General features: G+C 55.3%; 1 protein-coding gene across 3 annotated transcripts; it reads left to right on the forward strand.

The window, feature by feature from the left end:
• Positions 1-365: 365 nt before the first annotated feature.
• On the forward strand, positions 366-13,377 carry TNNT2 (troponin T2, cardiac type). Of its 3 annotated transcripts, XM_034943447.3 has the most exons (13): positions 366-376; positions 2,558-2,587; positions 4,176-4,241; positions 4,597-4,632; positions 5,516-5,549; positions 6,720-6,780; positions 7,083-7,199; positions 8,015-8,092; positions 8,989-9,099; positions 10,373-10,482; positions 11,026-11,116; positions 12,731-12,771; positions 13,139-13,377. In XM_034943447.3, the coding sequence occupies exons 5-13, from the start codon at positions 5,524-5,526 to the stop codon at positions 13,182-13,184; spliced, it is 681 nt and encodes a 226-aa protein (XP_034799338.2). In that variant the 5' UTR covers positions 366-376; positions 2,558-2,587; positions 4,176-4,241; positions 4,597-4,632; positions 5,516-5,523; the 3' UTR covers positions 13,185-13,377. The 3 variants fall into 3 exon arrangements, with proteins under 3 accessions (XP_034799338.2, XP_054965846.1, XP_054965840.1); XM_055109871.2 differs by lacking the exon at positions 366-376 and having other exon boundaries at positions 4,600-4,632; XM_055109865.2 differs by lacking the exon at positions 366-376 and having other exon boundaries at positions 4,181-4,241.
• The last annotated feature ends 5,895 nt before the right edge of the window (positions 13,378-19,272 follow it).

A 19,272-nucleotide genomic window follows, 5' to 3' on the forward strand; every position in this document is an offset into this window, starting at 1 on the left:
TGAGACCAACCTGGCTGGGCCGGAGGCTTGCGGAGGATGATAGGAGGCAGCCCTGCATGAGAAGGGCAGGCCAGGCTAGTGGGTGTCATTGCAAGGTGGGCAGGGCAGCGTGGACTCCACTAGGCAACAAGGGAAAAAAAAGGGGGATTATCTTTGGGGAAAGGCCAGTGTGTGCATGTGTGTGCAGGCATGTGTGTTTGCATGTGCTTGTGTGCGAGCTACTGACAGTGTTTCCTGTTGCTCTCAGGGAGCAGGAAGGTAAGCGTAAACGTGTGTACTCATTTGGATCAAAGACAGCCTGGTTCGAAACTGACCCACCTCTTCTCTCTTCTCTTGCTGCCTGGACTTCTCTTCTGAGCAGAAGCAGCTGTTGAAGGTATGTACCTCAGGCAGGTGGAGAGCCAGAAAGGGGCAGGCTCAGCAATGTGGAAATCCTGGGAGCCCTGGGAAAGCAGCTCATCTGTCCCTGCTCCTCACTCTCAGCTGAGCAAGATCCTCCAACAACAGTGCCTTCTAAAATGGGAATCAGTCCTACCTGGGTTGCTCGGGTCTTGAGGCAAACGATTTAAACCTGTCTCTTCTGTCGGCCATTTGCTTCAAACACAATGATCACTTTTCCCAATTTTTTTTTGCTTCTTCACCCTTTTATCATGGGAAATTTTAAATGCATATAAAGGTAGCAATAATAATAATAATGGCCCCCCTGCCCAATGTACCCATCACCAGCTTCAACAATCATCATCTTAGGGCCAGTCTTCTTTCCTCTATACTCCGCCTTCCACCAGTTATTTTGGAGCAGACATCCAAAATTGTTCCCAGGCACCATGTCAGTTCACGCTTCAAGATTTCGCTACACCGTATCTCTAAGAGATAAGCACTACTTAAAAACCATAACCACAATGCCATGATATGCCCCAAAAGATTCCATTTAGTAATTTCTCAAATGTGATTGTGAGTATGAAATTGCTCAGTGATCTGAGACGTCTTATCTCGGCATGAAGATTTGTCATGATTCCAAGTTTGCAGAGGCCCCTCTTGCTGCTCCTATTCTGATCAGTTAACCCATTGCCCTCCTCAGCTGTGGGTCCCACATCTCCCTGAAAGAACGCCCTCACCTTCCCTTCTTCCTGAGAGCTTGGCACATGGAAATCATTCAGAGGCTTCACTCCAGTCCTCCCCCTGCACCCCAGGCAGGTGGACCCTGCCTTTTAGTGGCTCAGGTATCACTTCAGCATGTGGCGTGTAGATATTAGGAGAAGGGTCTCTATGAAGGTCCAAGGGGCGAGCCCAGGTGGCCCCGCCCTTGCTCCCCATGGCTCCTAGGGAAAATGGGGACCCTCCTGCACATTTAGGGCTGTTCCAGGGGCGTCTGGCCAAAGAGGAGACAGAAGAGAAATTCACAGGAGAAACTGAAAGAGGCCACAGGCGTCTTTTTTGGTTTTTAAGGAACACCAGATACTTCAGAAGCTATCAGAAATATATTTTTGAATAAAAAGTCTAACTGGCTCCAAATTCTGCTGTGTTCCCTGAACAGACTCTTGATATGATATCCCTTCCTTTGTTTTGGAGGATTTTCCACTTCCTTATAACAGGTTTGGGGTGGTGGAGTTTGAGACATAGATCTCTGGATTTCGGACCAATCTGCCTGCCACACACAGTAGAATTTGGCTGTGAGTTAGCAGGGTCATTCTCCACTGTGCTGGGGCCTGAGCCGTGTAGCATCTGCCTTGCTTGCCATGAATAGACGAGACCCGCCTCCCACACAGTTGAGGATCTGGCTGCAAATGATCAAGAGAGAGCAACGTCTAGATGGGTGTCCACTAAGCCTGCAGGATAGATAATGCCAGGTGTCCTTCTTCCACAAGAGGAATTGTTCCACTTGCTGGAACTGTTTTTTTGGGCAGATATTTGTACATAGAACAACTGTTGTAGATGCAGCCTCTTTCCTTAGGTTTATAATGCTGGACCCTTCTTAGATGGGGCAGCATCCTCCCAACAGGCCGGGCAAATCTCCTCTGGGGCCAGGCTCTCCAGTGAGGCTTTCTAAAGTGTGACTCCTGGAAACTGGACGTAGTTTGCAGGATACCCAAGAGCCTCATTCAGAGCAGGAACATGGGCAGGCTCATTGAGGGCAGGAAATTTGATGGAAGTGAATTGTCCCCCACTCTCTGCTCTTTAGGGGCCTCTGTCTTAGTAAGAAGGAGGCCAAGGCTCTGTCGTCTAGAGGCATTGCAGTTACCACAGATCGCATGCTCCTCTTGTGCCAGGCACCTGCTGGGCGCTCAATGCACGCTAGGTCATTCAGTCCTCACCACGGCTGAGAAGTGAGTAGAATGATTCCCATTTTACTGATGAGGCACCTGAGGCTCAGGGAAGTAACTGAGAGTTGCCCCTGTTGCTGGAAAGTAGTGGCTTGGGAATTGGAATGCCGGCCTAACTCCAAAGCCCACACTCTTAAAACCACTGCGCTGGGCGGCTGCTCCTGCCCCGGGCTCTCTGCTCCCAGACTAACCTGTCTCGCTTTTCCCCTCCGCTGCGGCCACTCCCTGAACCTCAGAAGAGGAGGACTGGAGAGAGGACGAAGACGGTAGTACAGCCTTTCCTTCTGTGGTGCTTTCTGCTGCCTGCTGTCCCGAGTGCAGCCTCCTTGTCCAGGGGCCCTGTTGTGGGGGCTGGGGGGTGTGAGTAGGGGGCAGGGACGGAGTGGGTCAGTCGTTACCTCCCCTGCCTCCCAGGGGCCAGGATCACAGTTCCAAGCTGATCATCATGCCTGAACTTCAGGGCCACTGGCTCCTCTTCCTGGTTCCTGGATCCTTCCCCTGAGTTGGGTGGTGGGAGGGACCAAGGCTAGCTGTTCTCCCAAGCTGCTCCAAATGTGGCCATAGAGGGGACCTGGCACCTGGAAGACAGCAGCGCCACCCTGCCCCCGCGCACACCCCAGTGTTCCATGCTGGGCCCTCCTTAGGAGCTGGACAGCGCCAAGCAGGGTGGCCAGGTGTTGGTTGGGGGGTCTGGGGACAGAGTCCTCTGGAGAGCAGCCAGGGAGACTGGAAATAGCCAGAGCAGGAAGGGCATGACGTCAGCCTTCAGATGCGCCCTGCTGATGGGGAGCACAGGACCAAGGCAAGGGAGTGAGACCAGGGCTTAATTTTAGAAAGTGTGTTCTGACAGCTATATCTCAAGATGCAGTAGGTGGGTTGGGGAGGCAGTAAGCTCCCCATCCTTGGGATGTTGCATGGCCACTGGGTGGGCTGGGGTATATTATACAGAGAAATGACACGTCAGATGAGGTGGCAGAGGTGTGAACAAGATGGTCTAAAGGTAGACCCCACAATGGCCATGTCCTTCCTCGCTAGCCCTCTGCTTTCACACTTTCTAGAAGGATCATTTTGAGGTAAGACTCCTGCAGGTATCAAATAAAAGGCATCTCCAGGCTTCAGAGAGGACTCAGACCTGGGAAGGGAGGACAGAGGGAATGAAGGCCAACCCTTCTCCCATGATGGTGTCTTCCTCCTGTCTGAAGCTTTTCTTCTCCCTCTGCCAAGAGGCACCCACTTCCCAGTGCATCAGTGAACAGGCATCACAGAACACTTCCTACAGGCACAGCCCAGGCCAGGCGGTGTCCTGTCTCCCTTATCTGTTTGTCTGTCTGTCTACACCAAGTGCCTGAGTGAGATGGGGGCCACATCCTGCCAAACAAATAGATGAAAATAGAAAAATCCTGCCCACTTTCTGGATAGTACGAAGATCCAGATGTTGGGTGTGCCATCCAGCCACACAGTCGTACTCTTTTGGTTTCTTTGAGATGTGGATTGAGGGTGTCTAGAGTCACTCGGTTCAGGACAGGAGCTTCTGGACACCTCGGCTTAAGCAGGGCATGTTCTGTGGTGCCAGACACGGGGTGGAACTTCTGGGCTGGAAAGTTGGGGAATGAGGTGGAGTCCCATCATCAGGGAGGTTGCCGGGATGAGTGGGGCTAAGCTGGGTGGCGGGAGGTAGCCGACAGTCAAAACCAAGAATGGCAGCCCCCCAGCACGTTGGTTGCCCCCAAATTCATCTGGACCTAGACGTCTTGACCCCCATCCCCACTCCCCACTGCCCATTCTCTGCTCTGGGTTCTGCCTGATAGCATGAGTGGGGCCTGCTTCTTCACTCTGTCTGCTTCACTTCTCCAGAGCAGGAGGAGGCAGCGGAAGAGGATGCTGAAGCAGAGGCTGAGATCGAGGAGACCAGGGCAGAAGGTAAGTCTCTGGTTGAGGGTGCAGGGGCCTCAGGGGGTGGCGAGAGCCCCTGGAGCCATTTCTGAGGCAGTGAGAAACCCCCCAGAACAGGCTTTCCCATGTGCACCTGATTCTCCTATCGACTAAGATTCAACCATTGATTGCCCAATCAACAAACGTTGACCCAGCGCTTCTCTTGTGTCAGGCAGTCTTGGGTCCAGGGGAATGTGTGTGTGAGAGACAGCTCTGTAACCCCAAAAACCAACAGAGTGCATCTTGGCTAGGGCTTATCTGTGGGGGAGGCTCTTGCTGGTGGCGGAGGGGGGGACTTGAGCTCAGAACAAGGACCTTGATTGATTTCTCGTGTTTCATTTAGAAGATGAAGAAGAAGAGGAAGCAAAGGAGGCTGAAGGTAAGGATATCAGGAGAGAGGTACAAGGGAGGCAAAGGAACCCCTCACAGCAGCTTTGGAGGAGAATGCCCACAGTGCTCTTTCCAGGGAAGTGGATGTGCACTGAGAGGGTTTGGGAGAGGAGAGGACAGAACTTGGTGGCACTTCCAAAGTTTTAGATGTTGAGCTTTCAACTTTGCCCCTTCTCCCAGAGAAGTTGCATTGGTGGCACCCAGTGGGAGAGGGGACCATTGTCCAGCCCCCTGGTCTGGACAGAGCAATGGGACCCAGAAGTCATATCCACACATGAAGCTCCTAGAGCTTAGGTGAAATCACTTGTAGGATGAAATCCCAATGCATAGATGGTCATGGTGGGTCATTGCTGCAGTCATCGTCATGCTGCAGCCTTCACCAGGGTTCTAGGTGGTCCCAGTCACTTCTCCAAAGGGGAGGGGACAACCAGCTGGGGCTTGGAATCATGTCATCAGCTTCTGCCCTGTGGCCACCAGGAAGTCCAGGGGGTAACAAAGAAGGCAAAGACCTGGGAGGGGATTCTAGGGCCAGGACCCTTGGGGACCTTTCCAAAGGCCTTGTCACTGTGAAGCACAAGAGAAGCAAAATTGCTTTGCCCAGAACTGGTGAGTGAGAGAAGGCTTTGTGTGAAGTTCCACACTGCGTGAGTGTGTGCCCTGCAGAACTCTATGGGAGAGGGAGTGTGGCATCTGCAGCCCCCGCTGCCTTCATTCTCCTGGATGCTTCTGGAATCAGGGCTCCCCAGTGCCGGGAGGGACTTACTGTGCAGATGGGGAAATGGAAATCCACAGGGGTCTAGCTCATCGAGGGCAGAGTTGGGACCACGTCTGGGGCTCCCTGACCCATGGCTGTGTGCTTCTATCTCCTCCAGATGGCCCAATGGAGGAGTCCAAACCAAAGCCCAGGTGAGTGGGGAGGCACCTGGGTAGAGCCGGGAGCAGAGGCTCAGGGAGAGAGGATGATGATGGAACAGGGTGCAGTATGGTGCAGTGGACACGGGCTGGGGGTTTGGTGGGCACAGAGCACCACAGTACAGTTGTACAAGTTGTGTACTGCACAAGCGTCTCTTCCTAAGGGAGTGAGTGAGGGCTGAATTCCACCCAACACTCCATCACCAATCGTGCACCCTAGCAGGGATGGGGCTATGTTCTTCTAGAGGAAGGGCCCTGAACAGACACTCTCCTCTCTCACAGTATGGCCAGAACACCCTCCTCCATGGCCGAGGTGGGACCTTGGGATTAAGGGAAGCAGATTGTGGGGAGCCAAACAATGAAACCGTGCCAGCATAGGCATGGCGGCTTCAGAGAGCTGAGAGAGGGCAGGGTGGCTTGGTGCCACACACGTGAAGCCCACCTGAAGGTGGTGTGTGCTGGGGGGGCTGGGGGATAGGGAGCATTTCCCTTTTTATGATGCCAACCCTGCCAGCAGAGGTTGACCCATGGCACCTCTGCCCACTCACAGGCTCTTCCCATTTCAGTGGGGCCTTCTGAAACCAGCCCAAGACATCCCAGATCCATTTATTTGCCCAGTGCCTTCCCCCTTCCTGGCCTCTTGTGCACTGCGGTATCTCATTTCAGCTCCATACACCTGAGGGCAGATGGGGACATGAAGAATCAGAGAACCCCCTGGGTCTCAGTATGTGTTGGGACCAGGACCAAACTGCAAGACTCCCAGGTTCATGGCGAGTTTCTGCGGGGTCCACCAGGGGATTTGGAGTCCAAGAAGCATGGCATCTTGTCACAGCTTTTTTGATTCCAAGTTGTGTGGCTTTGAGCAAGTCATTCTACCTCCCTGAGCCTCAGTTCTCCTAAGTGAGATTAACGGTACCCACTTCATGGGCATATCATGAGCATGAAGTGAAATAGCATATGTGAAAGAGCTTTGTGTATTCCCAGGTGCTGAGCAAGGCTGAAGACTGCCATTGTTGACGTCAGTGTTACTATCATTGCTGTGGTTGGTCGGGGCAGTGCTGGAAGATTCTCTAGGAAGGATCAGGGCCCTGCCTGTCCTGGACACCCTCAGTCCCTGGGTCCAGAATGGGGCTGATGCTCACTGACTATTCCTCTCTCCAACAGGTCGTTCATGCCCAACTTGGTGCCTCCCAAGATCCCCGATGGAGAGAGAGTGGACTTTGATGTAAGCGTTGGCTGTGGGTTGAGCAGGCCTGGGCTGGGGATAGTCCCAAGGGCCCTCAGTGACAGAGATTTTGTGACCTTGGGCTGGGGTAGAGCATAGGTGGGATGGGGTGCAGCACCAGCCAGGCTGGGTGCCCATCCATGAGCGTGGTCCTGGGTTCAGGCCACAGTTACCCCTTCCCTGGCCAGGCGCCAGGCCCTGCCAGAGGTCTTTTGCACTGCGTTGGGGGGTGTCTAGCCCACCCATCTCTCCTCTGGACTCTTTGGAGTGGCAGCCTCTGAGCCGCAGTGGTCCACCCACAGGACATCCACCGGAAGCGCATGGAGAAGGACCTGAATGAGTTGCAGGCGCTGATCGAGGCTCACTTTGAGAACAGGAAGAAAGAGGAGGAGGAGCTCGTTTCTCTCAAAGACAGGATCGTAGGTGTCCAGTCTGCCCACCTAATGTTCTCTGATGGCCCAGTCTGTCCTCCATCCCTTTTGTGAGGCCCCACCTCCTCCAGACAGCCTTCCTCGGTGCCTCAAACCCAGCTAGGTGTGAGGTCTCCTTCAGAGGCCCTCCAGCATTCTGCACAGCTCCTGCAGCCCTGACTGGTTTCTCGGGTCCCCGCCTTCCCTCCCCATCCTACTGGATGCTCCTTGACTGCCAGAGCTGAGTCTGATCTGTTTTAGGCCTCCCCCAGGGCCTAATTCAGGCCCGGGCTGTGGACTGATTGGTCACAGGCCTGCTGCACCACCCCTGCCCTTGCCTCCTCTTCCCCCGCAGATGAAGGGGAGTGTGACCTGCAGAATCCCACATCCTTCTCCTGCAGAGCGTGGAGGCTGCTTTGATTGCTTTTGTTTCTCCCCATCAAACTTGCCTTCCCACAGACATGCTGCTCTGGCTGGAGCAATGACTTGGCCATCTATCCAAGCGTATGGCACAGAGCAGCTGCCAGGGCAGGGTGGGATGGAGGTGGGGGCAGAGCTCATAAGGAGCCTGCCTGATGTCTCCCAATTGTGGAGGGCAGTCTCACCATGAGGAATGTTGGAGGTGGGTCACTGCAGGTACCCTGGTGTGCACGTCCGTGGAGCTGGTTGAAAGTGGAGGCCCTTGGAGGCCGGGCACCACTGCTTCAAGACTCTGGAAGGAACCCTCCCCCAGGAATTCCTTTGCCACCCCATGCAGGTTTCTGTACCTGCAATGTCACCTTCTCCCTATGCACACCTGGGTGGGCTTTGCCTCTTCTCCTTAGGAGAGACGCCGGGCAGAGCGGGCCGAGCAGCAGCGCATCCGGAATGAGCGGGAGAAGGAGCGGCAGAACCGCCTGGCTGTGAGTGACCCCCAGCCCAGGCCCATGGAGGCCCCCCATGCTCCCAGCTCCTGCTGGGCCCCCAGGCCCCTCTCTGTTCATCAACATGAATGAAATCAGTCAAGAGACAATATTGGCCGGGTGCGGTGGCTCACGCCTGTAATCCCAGCACTTTGGGAGGCCAAGGCGGGTAGATCACTTGAGGTTGGGAGTTTGAGACCATCCTGACCAACATGGAGAAACCCTGTCTCTACTAAAAATACAAAATTAGCCAGGCGTGGTGGCGCATGCCAGTCATCCTAGCTACTCAGGAGGCTGAGGCAGGAGAATCACTTGAACCCGGGAGGCGAGGCTGCAGTGAGCCGAGGTCATGCCATTGCACTCTAGCCTGGGCAACAAGAGTGAAACTCCAACTCAAAAAAAAAAAAAAAAAAAGAAAAAAAAGAGACAATAACAATATCAACCTAGGAAGTGCTGGGCATTGTCTTGGCTCTGATAATACATCAGCAAACAAGACAGAAACGCCTGCGTCCTTATGAACGTGTTATTTTATAAGACTCTCCAGCCCTCATCCCTTCCCCAGTGCAGACTTCGTGGGAACCGAAGGCCCCGTAGCTCTCTTCCTGTGCAGCTGCTGAAGGCATTTCCAGAGCAACAGGTCTTCCAGGGGCACTCCCAGCTTAAGGGGATGACGAGACCTCACATTTGGGAATCAGGAACTCATTCAATCACGCAGTCATTTCTCAGTCAGTGGACTCCTGTGGGCCAGCACTGTGCTGGGAGCTACCCTCTCAGAAAGCTCCTTGCTGAGCGGAGAGAAAGCTGAACTCACCCATAAAGACCACAAGCTTCAGCCCAGAATCAGGGTTTCCAATCCTTTCCCCTAATTTGCTTTCTTCCTCCCTGCTGTAAATCAGGAAGAGAGGGCTCGACGAGAGGAGGAGGAGAACAGGAGGAAGGCTGAGGATGAGGCCCGGAAGAAGAAGGCTTTGTCCAACATGATGCATTTTGGGGGTTACATCCAGAAGGTAGGTAGGGAGCAGCAGGGGTTGCCAGGAGATCCTAGTATAGCCCTGAGGAATGAGGTGTCCACTGCAGCAGGTAGACTTTAGGTCAGGTCCCAGGAAGAGATTCCCAGCTGCTGTGGGTGGAAGACTGAGGTCTCCTCATGCCCAGCCCTGAGCTGGTTTTCAGCATGACCGCGGCTTGCACTAGGAGGGGCTGGCTGGGGTAGGGGGCTACAGGCAGAGCCTGGGGCACCAATGGTGCCCCCCATGCCTGGCCCCAGCAGTGCTCAGGAGCCCCCAAGGAGGCTGGGTGCAGCTGGAAGAGCCTTGTGCCTAGAGTCAGAGCTCTAGTTGGAGACCCAGCTCTGCCACATACAGTTGTGTGACCTTTTGCAACCTCTGAGCCTCGGTTTCCTCAGCTGGTGCTCATATTGCCTGCCTTGATGCTTTGAGAAGCTCAAATGAGCTACCATGGAAAGTGTCTATGTGCCACACAGATGTGAGGTTGTTTGTTCCTGGAAACTCACTCTCGATCCCTAACTTTTGTGCCCCATTCCTCCTAGGTCCTCCATTCTCAAGGGAGGAGGGATATGTGAAATTGATTTTCTCTAGGTAGTGAAGGAATCAAAACATTTTCTTAGATTTCCAGCTTAGTCCCTAGCTCAGGACTAGGCCACCCCCTGCCTCTGCCCCCATGGTGACCACACCAGCCAAGACTTTGGCATCAAAGTCTTCATGCTATCAAACAGCCCCTGCTGTAACCCTCAGACCCACGTCCTAGTAAACCCGGCTGACTACAGCGAGTATCTGAATCTTCTCTTCCATGTCTCTCCTTGCCTTTGTCTTTCTGCCTTCTCTCTGTGACTCTGTTGCTGTCTTGGTCTTTTTCTCTGGGCCTCTCTCTCATGGTTTCCCGGTTTAGCAGGCCCAGGTGGGTACCAAAAACCTCAAGCCTTCTTCCTCCCCATAGTTTTGGGGAGCTCCCTGGGAGGGGAAGGCGCCTTGCTGGAGGGGAGGAGTGAAGAGATTGGGCTGGCTGGGGAGGGGGGAAGCTGGTGAGAGGTGGAAGAGATTAGTTAGGCAAAGAAGGAAGAAACTGACGTGATCCTCCTTGCCCCTGCCTCAGTTTCCCCAGGGAATACATGTAGTTGGTAGTTGTGGGGTGTGGCAGGAAGAAGAGCATAAGAACCTGGCCCTCCGGCAGGCCTTGCTCCACCCCCAGGGGGTTTGGGGAGGGTTAGGGGACAGGGAGGGGGCAATCTGGCCAGTTTTCTCTGCTTCCCACACCCTTCAGACAGAGCGGAAAAGTGGGAAGAGGCAGACTGAGCGGGAAAAGAAGAAGAAGATTCTGGCCGAGAGGAGGAAGGTGCTGGCCATCGACCACCTGAATGAAGATCAGCTGAGGTGGGGGCTGGGAGGAGTGGTCCTGGGGCACTGCCTGCATCTGCTCTGGGAGGGGTCGGGCCGAGGGCACTTCTTGCTGTGAGCCACCAGAGGGCGTGACTGCCTCACATATTTTCCCATGGCAAGTTTGGTGGGACCAGCGCTGGGCCCCAGCAGGTCGGGCCAACTCCTTTCTGGGCTTTGCTGATGGGGAAAGAGAACTGAGCAGGTGCCCCACCCCTCTGAGCTTCACCTACCCACCTGCACACGGGTGTCAGGACAGGGGATTGAACTAGATGCTCTCCTGCGCCAGAAGGGCTTCTCCTGCTCCCCGCTTGTTCTTGGAACTTTGCACTGGCAGTCCCTGGTGTCCATTCCTGAGCACTGGGTGCTGCCGTCTGGTCCCCAGGCTGGGTCAGGCCCAGGGGGTGGGCTGGGGTACCCTTGGCAGGCCTGGAGGTGGGAAGGAGGGCTGGGACGCTGGGGGCTGGGCCGGGACAAGGACGGAGGCCCAGGAGGGCCCTTTCTTACTGGACCTCCCCATTCTCACCCTTGCCCGTGAAGGGAGAAGGCCAAGGAGCTGTGGCAGAGCATCTATAACTTGGAGGCAGAGAAGTTCGACCTGCAGGAGAAGTTCAAGCAGCAGAAATATGAGGTGGGCCGCCATGCTGTCCCCGCCCAGCATCTCCATCTCACACTCCTCCTGGTTCACTGGGTCCCGTAATACTGCCGCAGGTCCCTGGGTCCCTGTCCCTATTCCCCAACAGCCCCCTTCAGCTCCTGCATCTGCCCCTGCTGCCTGGCCTTCAGCAGTGTTCCATGTCCACCGCATTGACGACTGCTTGCTGGAAGTGTCTGAGAGCTCGCTGGGGCTGAGCAGAGACACTTTCCTGGTGTTCCAACCCTGGGGGTCTCCAACACGTCGAGGCAGCAGCTCAGTGATCTGAGCTGGTTACAAGGACCAGGATGCACCAAGCCAGGACCCCCAGTGGAAGGGGAGGGCTGCCAACAGAGAGGTGCTTCTCCCCACATACACCCAAGGCCCTGGTGTGGGCACAATTAGGCTGAGCCTCAAGCCCACAGTCTTTTGGGGTCCTATGTGCACTAATGAGGGTCTTAGGCGAACAGACACCAGGCAAGGAAATGGCTTAGAGGACACTGATGCTGCATACCGGAGCTTAGACCTGGGTGCCAGTCCTTCCTTACCCACCACCCCCCAGCCCCGGTCCCAGGGCCTCTTTGCTACCTAAGGGAAGAATTCAGCTTCCCCTGGAAGGTCTCCTTTGCTGCTCCTGCCAAACCACTCCTCCCTGGGCAAGAAGCCCCTCGCTGGGCAGGCTCAGGCTGCAGTGGCTACAGGGTACTCCCACCTCCCAATACGGAGAGAGGCTGTATTGCCTGGTGACAATGGCATGGACTTTGGAGCCATAATGCCTGGGTTGAATTTCTACCTGTGCCCCTCACTGGCTGTGTGATGTTGGGTGAGTTAGTCCACTGTTTCTTGCCTCCATTTCCACAGGTAACACTACAATCTACTTCAGAGGGTGATTGTGAGGGTTACAGAGATAATACTAATTGTTATTATTGCTATAGTGTTCCAACCACTGTTCCAAGCATGTCCCATGTATTAACTTACTATGCCCTCATAGCAGCCCTATGGGTTCATATCTGGGAAGGTGCTCAGGACAGAGCCTGGCACCCACTAAATGCTCAGCAGGTGTCAGCCATTGTTATGGCCTCTCTAGTCCTGTGCCTTCCACTTTTTTCTCTTTTTTTGGTTCCACACTGAACTCTGCACCAGCCAACAGGACACAGATTTGCCAAACTTTGGGGCAGTGCCCTGCAGGGTGGTGCATGGGGATGCTACGGCTCAAAGGGCACAGCTTCCGGGATGGTGGGCAGCTGGGCAGGGGTGCCCCAGAGGGGTCTGGGGCTGGGCTGCTAGGAGGGCTCCATGACACAGCCTCCAGCTTTGTGCCCAGCTCTCAGAGGCCCTTCTTATGGGACTCTCATATCCTGAACCTACTATGGCCCTGGGACCCCACAGTGGGAGGCCCATGAGGCATCCTGGAAGCTTCTCCTTGGCTTCTGCCTGTGGCACACGGGCCCCTCCTGACCCTTAACTATCCTAACCCCTCCTACTCTTCGATGCTCCTCCTTCTCCTCCTGCACTGCTGCACTCAGCCCCCTTCTCCCCATCCCCAGGCCACCTGGGACCTGAGCCAGTCAGCTCCAGTGTTGCTCTTTGTCCTTCCCACTTTTCTTGCAGATCAATGTTCTCCGAAACAGGATCAACGATAACCAGAAAGTGTAAGTGTCTGAGGTCATTCTCACCTAGCCCACCACCTGCCCCCTCATTCCCTACCTTCCAGCTATCCCATTCCTCCTTGGAGGGCCCCAGGCTCCCAGCCCTTCCTCCTCTGCTTCAGCCCACAGGTTTCCTTCTCTGGCTCCTCCGGGGCCTCGTGCTTCTCTCCCTGTGGCCTCTGCTTGCTGCTGGGGGTGAAATGTGGGGCGGAGAAGCTTCCCTCCAGCCTCAGGCTGCTGCCCTATTCTGCCCCTGGAGGCAGCTCCAGCCTGCTCCTCTCACCTTTGGCACCCCAGTCCTACCCCAGCCCCATGGTGACCTACTACCCTGCCTGTGTCTCCATGTCACTGCGTCCTGCTTCCCCTGCAGCTCCAAGACTCGCGGGAAGGCTAAAGTCACCGGGCGCTGGAAATAGAGCCCAGCCTCCTTCACCAAAGATCTGCTCCTCGCTCGCACCTGCCTCCGGCCTGCACTCCCCCAGTTCCCGGGCCCTCCTGGGCACCCCAGGCAGCTCCTGTTTGGAAATGGGGAGCTGGCCTAGGTGGGAGCCACCACTCCTGCCTGCCCCCACACCCACTCCACACCAGTAATAAAAAGCCACCACACACTGACTGGCATTTCTGTCACGTCCCCTTCAGAGAGAGAGAGAAACTGAGGCGAGACCCTGCTCTCACAGGTTCCCGGTGTCTGCCAAGCTCCGAGGAGCTTTCCCCTGTCTGGTCTCCCTGCTTGCCTCTAGCTGGGGAGAGGGTGGAGGGCCCAGGGTGCAGCCCAGGAGGCAGGAGCAGTGGAAAGGGCTTCAGATCATTGCTCCTGGGAGTCACCAAAACAGCACATGGGAAAAGTGCTGTTGAGGGGGACAGAGTGTTCCCTGCATGAGTCACTCACTGGAGAACAATGCAGGCCTCTTCGGATGGTTCCCGTTCTCTTTCTCCTCCTAGCCAGGGCCCTGGGAACCAGGCGTCTGAGGGACAGGGAGCTCTTGAGGAAGGAAGGAAGGCCAGTTTTATTGGGCAGCTATTCAGGCCTGAGTTGTTGAGAGGTGTCGGTTAGTCTGGGTGCCTCAGTTTCCCCCTCCCATGATCTGCACATCCTCGAGGGCTTAAGCCACAGGGTCTTAAGCCACAGGGCTTAAGCACAAAGCTGAAGAGGACAGCTTTGTGGCATGGATTTCAGTTGGCAGAAAGACAAGGAAACGATGAGAGGGCACCATCCTCCTCTCCAGAGGAGAGCCTGAGACGACACATTCTCTTGACCCTCCATTCCTTTGTCAGGCGTGGAATTTCCCCCAATTCCTGATTCCTTCCCTTGGCTCCCCACTTGCCATCCATCAGCAAGTGCCTCATGAGCTGTGTCTGGAAAGGCTTCCTGTGGTCTCCCGGCCAGAGCAAATCCATTTCTGCTTGCTAGAGCATGTGCTGTCACAGCTATGCCATCCAATGCCACACTCTGTTAGACGCGTCTCTTCCTGCAGGCGTGGCTCTCATGCTCCCAGGAGACAATGCAGACATGTTATCCTGTGCTGTATGCCAAGCACTGGGATCCATGTAGTGAGAGATGAAGAGGAAATGGTCCTTGGGCCACAGGGAGGGGCTTAGCCTGGGGTCTCGGCCTCATTTCTTATTCATTCATTCGTTCAGTCATTCAAATACCTCCTGAGCACCAACTATGTGCTAGACACTGTGCTGGGTGCGGGGTGCTGTGATTTAAGCCAGCACATCGCTCATGGAACTCACAGAGCTCACATCCAGCAGCAGGGAGACAGCAAGCAGAGGTCCCAGCCCTGGGTGACAGGGGAGGGTGGGGGGTGCGATGCTGGGGAGAGGCATAGCCACGCACCACACCTGGCCCTGGCAGGTGGGAAGGCTTTCTGGAGGAAAGAGTGTCTAGGCCGAGTACCAGAGGGTGAGGAGGGGAAGTCAAGGGGAAGAGGTCGGGGGTGGGGCTGGGAACGGCACATAGAAAGTTTGAGAAGCAAGAGCCAGCATGGTGTGTTTGAAGAGATATAGTTATTAGCAGAATCCAAACATCTTCTGATGGGGACAAGAAGGCTCCATCATAAATGCCCCCAAAATGGACAGGGAGGCAGGACGCAGGCCTCAGGCCCAAGGAGGGCTGTCACCACGGGCTCTGGGAGACCCACTGGCAGCTCCTGGCACGCACCAGCCCTACTATCCCAGTTTGCCGGATAGGACAGCTGGGGCAGTGCCCTAGCCCCTCTTCCCATAAAGGGGCACTGCACCTCTACCCCCACCTGCCGCCTTGGCTCCACCGCCTATGCCTCAGTGTCTCCTTGGTGCAACAAGAGGTCATGATGGGCCGTGTGTCTAGGGCCCTGTCTCCTGCTCCCCCTCTCCCAGCAGGGTCCTTGTGACCATTTCTCTAGTACAGCGGTCCCCAACCTTTTTGGCACCAAGGACCAGTTTCTTGGAAGACTATTTTTCCATGGACAGGGGTGGGGTGGGGAAGAAAAGTAGGGGTGGGTGGGTGGGGGTGGTTTCAGGATGAAACTGTTCCACTTCAGATCGTCAGGCAATAGATTCTCGTAAGGAGTATACACCCTAGATCCCTCGCATGCACAGTTCACAATAGGGTTCACACTCCTATGAGAATCTAATGCTGCTGGCTGCTGATCTGACAAGAGGTGGAGCTCAGGCCGTCATGCTCGCCCACCCACAGCTCACCTCCTGCTGTGCAGCCTGGTTCATAACAGGCTATAGACTGGTAGAGTCTGGTCCACGGTGCAGAGGTTGGGGACCCCTGCTCTAGTAGATGTGGTCTCTTTTAAAAATTATGCCCAGGCCGAGCACGGTGGCTCATGCCTGTGATCCCAGCACTTTGCGAGGCCGAGGCAGGCACATCATGAGGTCAGGAGATCAAGGCCATCCTGGGCAACATGGTGAAACCCTGTCTTTACTGCACTCCAGCCTGGCGACAGAACGAGACTCCGTCTAAAAAAAAAAATTAGCTGGGCATGGTGGCGCGTGCCTGTAGTAGGGCTCGGGAGGCTGAGGCAGGGGAATTGCTCAAAAAAAAAAAAAAAAAAACTGTGCCCAGAGGTGGGCACAGAAGACACCCTTGCCCTCCGACTCTGAACAGCCCCTAAGACCAGATCCCACTTAATCTCTTTTCTCCTAAGGTCACCTGGTGTTCAGGAAAGAACTTCGGAGTGTCCCAGATGCTGCCCCCATGGGGGCCTCACCCAGTTGAGGTCCCCATCCCATCATCTTAAGAGGAACACCACAGGTTAACCCAAGCACTGCCTCTAGGCAGGAGATCTGCAGACACCTGGTCTGCATGGAACCTGGAGCACTAGTCCATAAGTGGAGCCTGGGAAGGGGACCTTGTCCTATCCCAGGACAGAGGAGAAAGCAAGTGAGTGTCAGGGTGCAGGGGCACACCTGGTCCATCAGCCCAGTGCAGGGAGTCCTGCCAATTTCAAAAGGCAAGGGTGGGGGCTTCAGACCAAGTGGTCCTGTGCTCTCCCCATAATATTGCTAGGGAACAGAAAGATCATGGATGTGTGCACAGAACACACTGAGATAGCTTCACAGATAGGGCCTCCACACACCCTCCTCAGTTCACCCACCACTTCCATCATTCTTGTGCTTATGATGGTCCTGAACCAAACGTTGAAGGTGCAGCAGTGGCCAAGAGCTGGCCTGGGCCTCCTGACAACTGAGGAGCTGGATGCAGCGGGGTGAGTTGACGCCCACCCAGACACCCTGACCCCCACTCTCCCCACCGTCCCCTGCAGGGACCTCCCTCTATGCCTCTCAGATCCCATCTCACTGTACTTTCGATCCATGACCCATTGCCTCATGGGCCTCTCAGCACCCTGTGTACACCAAATGCTCAGGGAAAATTACTTGCAGGCTCTTCTCAGCCCTGAGTCAGAGGTGAAGACTCTTCCGCCATCCTATCATCAGATTCGTTCTCCTAACAAGCTCGCATCCTGGGCAGAGCTTGTTCATGTGATGCCCACTTTAGAGGTAGAGCTGGGAGAGAACAAGGTGTTCCCCCAGGGCTCCTTCACCTGGGAATCCAGCTCCTCCAGCTGGAGCCCCGATGCTCTGAAGCTAGAGCCTCACTTTCTCCCATCAAACTCTGGCTCTGCCCCTTCCCAGCTCTGGGATTTTGGTCAAATTCCTTATCTTCTCTGTGCTGAAGTTCCCCTATCTAAACAATGGGGATTGTTATGAAGGCTAAATGAAATAAACATGCAGTAACTAGCACAGTGCTTAGTGCATAGTGTGTAATCAGCAAGAGCCACTGCTACTACCTTTTGGATGAGAACACGTTATTAGCCTTTCTCAAGGGCTCAAGGCCTGCAGAAGAAGAGTTCACCCATGCTGGGTCTGGGCTGGCTCCTCCTTGCCTGTGTGGTTTTAGGGAACCCTTCAATGGCTCCTCTTTCCTCCTGGATTCCACGGCCTGGTCTTCTCCCTGACCAGATAGGCCACCAGGGGTTGGGGGTGGGTGGGAGTTGCTGCTACGGACTGTCCCTCCTGGCACATGGTTCAGCGTGTGCCACTGTCTGGATGGAGGTGCCAGAACTTGTTCCCAGGCCAGGCTCCACTCCCTATTCTGCAGCTTGATTTCTGGGAAAGGTGGGGCAGGGCCTGAGCTTCCAGGGAACCCGCCCTGGTTGGGGGAAATAGCTGGGCTCAGGGATAGGGTCCCAGGGCCAGGCTCTCTAATAGGCTCCTGTTGGGTATGGGGCAGGCTGGGGGTGCAGGGGAGACCAGGCTGGACCCCATGTTCCCACAGTGTAGCCACGGACACTCACTTGCTTCTCTGGGCTTGGCTTCTCCTCTGAAAGTCCAGTCTGCCCTGTCATCCCTACCAGGAGGAAGACTAAGTGTGAATTTGGGGAAAATGCTGCTGATCTGGGTCAGCTCGTGTTCTCCCCCTGCACACATACCCTTCATGTGTTTCTCGCTCTGCGCCCCCCATGCAGGCACTGGGCCAGCCACCTTACATATGTTCTCTCCGGCCAACCATCCACAGTCCCCAGATCACACCGCATGTTGCAGATGAGGAAACTGAGGTACAGAGAGTTTAGGCAACATGCCAAGGGCCATTCAGTTAGTAAGTGGCAAAGCTGGGATTTGAACCCAGGTCTATGTGACGCCAGAGCCAGGATTCTTCCCAACATGTGGATCTTGTAGATTGAGGAGCATCCCAAATCTCCCCAGACTGCAGTGCTTGGGCCAGAATCAGAGCCTCCGGTGGGCTGACTTGGGGTGAGGGCACAGGGCAGGAGTCCAGGAGCTTGACCCTCTCTGCTCCCCTCCAGCTGCCCACCTGGGACCTGACAGGAGGAGATGTGCTATGTCTAGCACATGGAGGCGGCCTCTGGAGGGAACAGTAGAGGTGGGGTTGAGTGGGGCTCTACCCAGGGTGCAAGAGCATCATTGGCCAGCCTCCTCCTTCTTGGGAGTAATTATACCCCGTACCTGTGTCCCAGAGTAGTTGGGGGGATCTGTGGGTCATGGAAGCACCTGTCATTACCTTGTCTGTGGGTTACCCCTCGACTCTGCAAAGATAGTGAGTAAACCTCAGGGTGGGCAGAATCCTGGGTCTAGATGCCAGCAGGGCCTATCTGGCTGTTGTTGGGGGTGGCAGAGGTGCTTTAGTGACCCTCTGCAGTCTACCTCCAGCCTTACTTTTCAGCCAAATGGAGCTAGCTACTTTTGTTTCTCCAGCATGTCCTATGCTCTCCCACCTCTGCATGGCTTTTTCTTGCCCTTCTTTCTGTCTCTGCCTATCCAACTGCCCTCCGCCTTCCTCAGGGCCTCGATGAAGTCCCTGTTTCTCCAAGAAGCCTTTGGGACTCCCTTCTGAGCACCTGGGGCTTCCTGAGCACCAGCGATGCCTCTGGTGATGCCTTAAGAACCGCACATTGAAGGCCCATTCACTCTGGGCCTTCTGTGGTTCACAGAAACCAGGACTGGGTGCCCAGCCCAGGCCTCCCTGCCTGGCACTGTTCCCAGGGCTTCAGCCCCACCCACCTGCTCATCCCAGGTTCTCAGCTCCCACCCCAGCATCTACAGGAATTTAAATTGCTCTCAAATGAAGACTCAGGAGAAAAATGTTTCCATACTTGTGCAGAGCGCCCTGACCTGGGGCGGGGGTTGGGGGAAGTAGCCCCAGCTCCGCCCTGTGGCCCTGCCCTCAGTGCTGGCCTTGGCCACACTGGCCACACCTGCAGCACGCCCCAATCCCAAAGCAGTTTTCCCCGTAAAGCCAGGCCTGAGCAATGCAAACCTGAAGAAGCCTGGGGCTAGGCTGGGGCTGCTCTTCAGGAAAGCAGTGGGCGGGGTGGGAGAGGTGGTGTGATTCCCAGGCTGAGAGGTGCTGAGATTGTGCTGGGCTTGCTAAATGTGGGACAGGGAGACCTGTTTAGGATGCGCTGCCTCACCCCGTCCTCTCCCCACCCATCTGTACCCTGCCAATTCCCAGAAGATGATGCCAGCTAGGAATGCAGGTTGATGAAGATA

The sequence above is a fragment of the Pan paniscus genome, chromosome 1 (genome assembly GCF_029289425.2).
Source record: "Pan paniscus chromosome 1, NHGRI_mPanPan1-v2.0_pri, whole genome shotgun sequence".
NCBI lineage: Eukaryota > Metazoa > Chordata > Mammalia > Primates > Hominidae > Pan > Pan paniscus.

Excerpts from the sequence above, each read along its gene's own strand:
- TNNT2 (XM_034943447.3), top strand. The coding sequence starts at position 5,524 with ATGGAGGAGTCCAAACCAAAGCCCAG. Across the intron at positions 5,550-6,719 it reads GAGTCCAAACCAAAGCCCAG|GTCGTTCATGCCCAACTTGG; the intron begins GTGAGTGGGGAG and ends TCTCTCCAACAG. Across the intron at positions 10,483-11,025 it reads CTGAATGAAGATCAGCTGAG|GGAGAAGGCCAAGGAGCTGT; the intron begins GTGGGGGCTGGG and ends TTGCCCGTGAAG.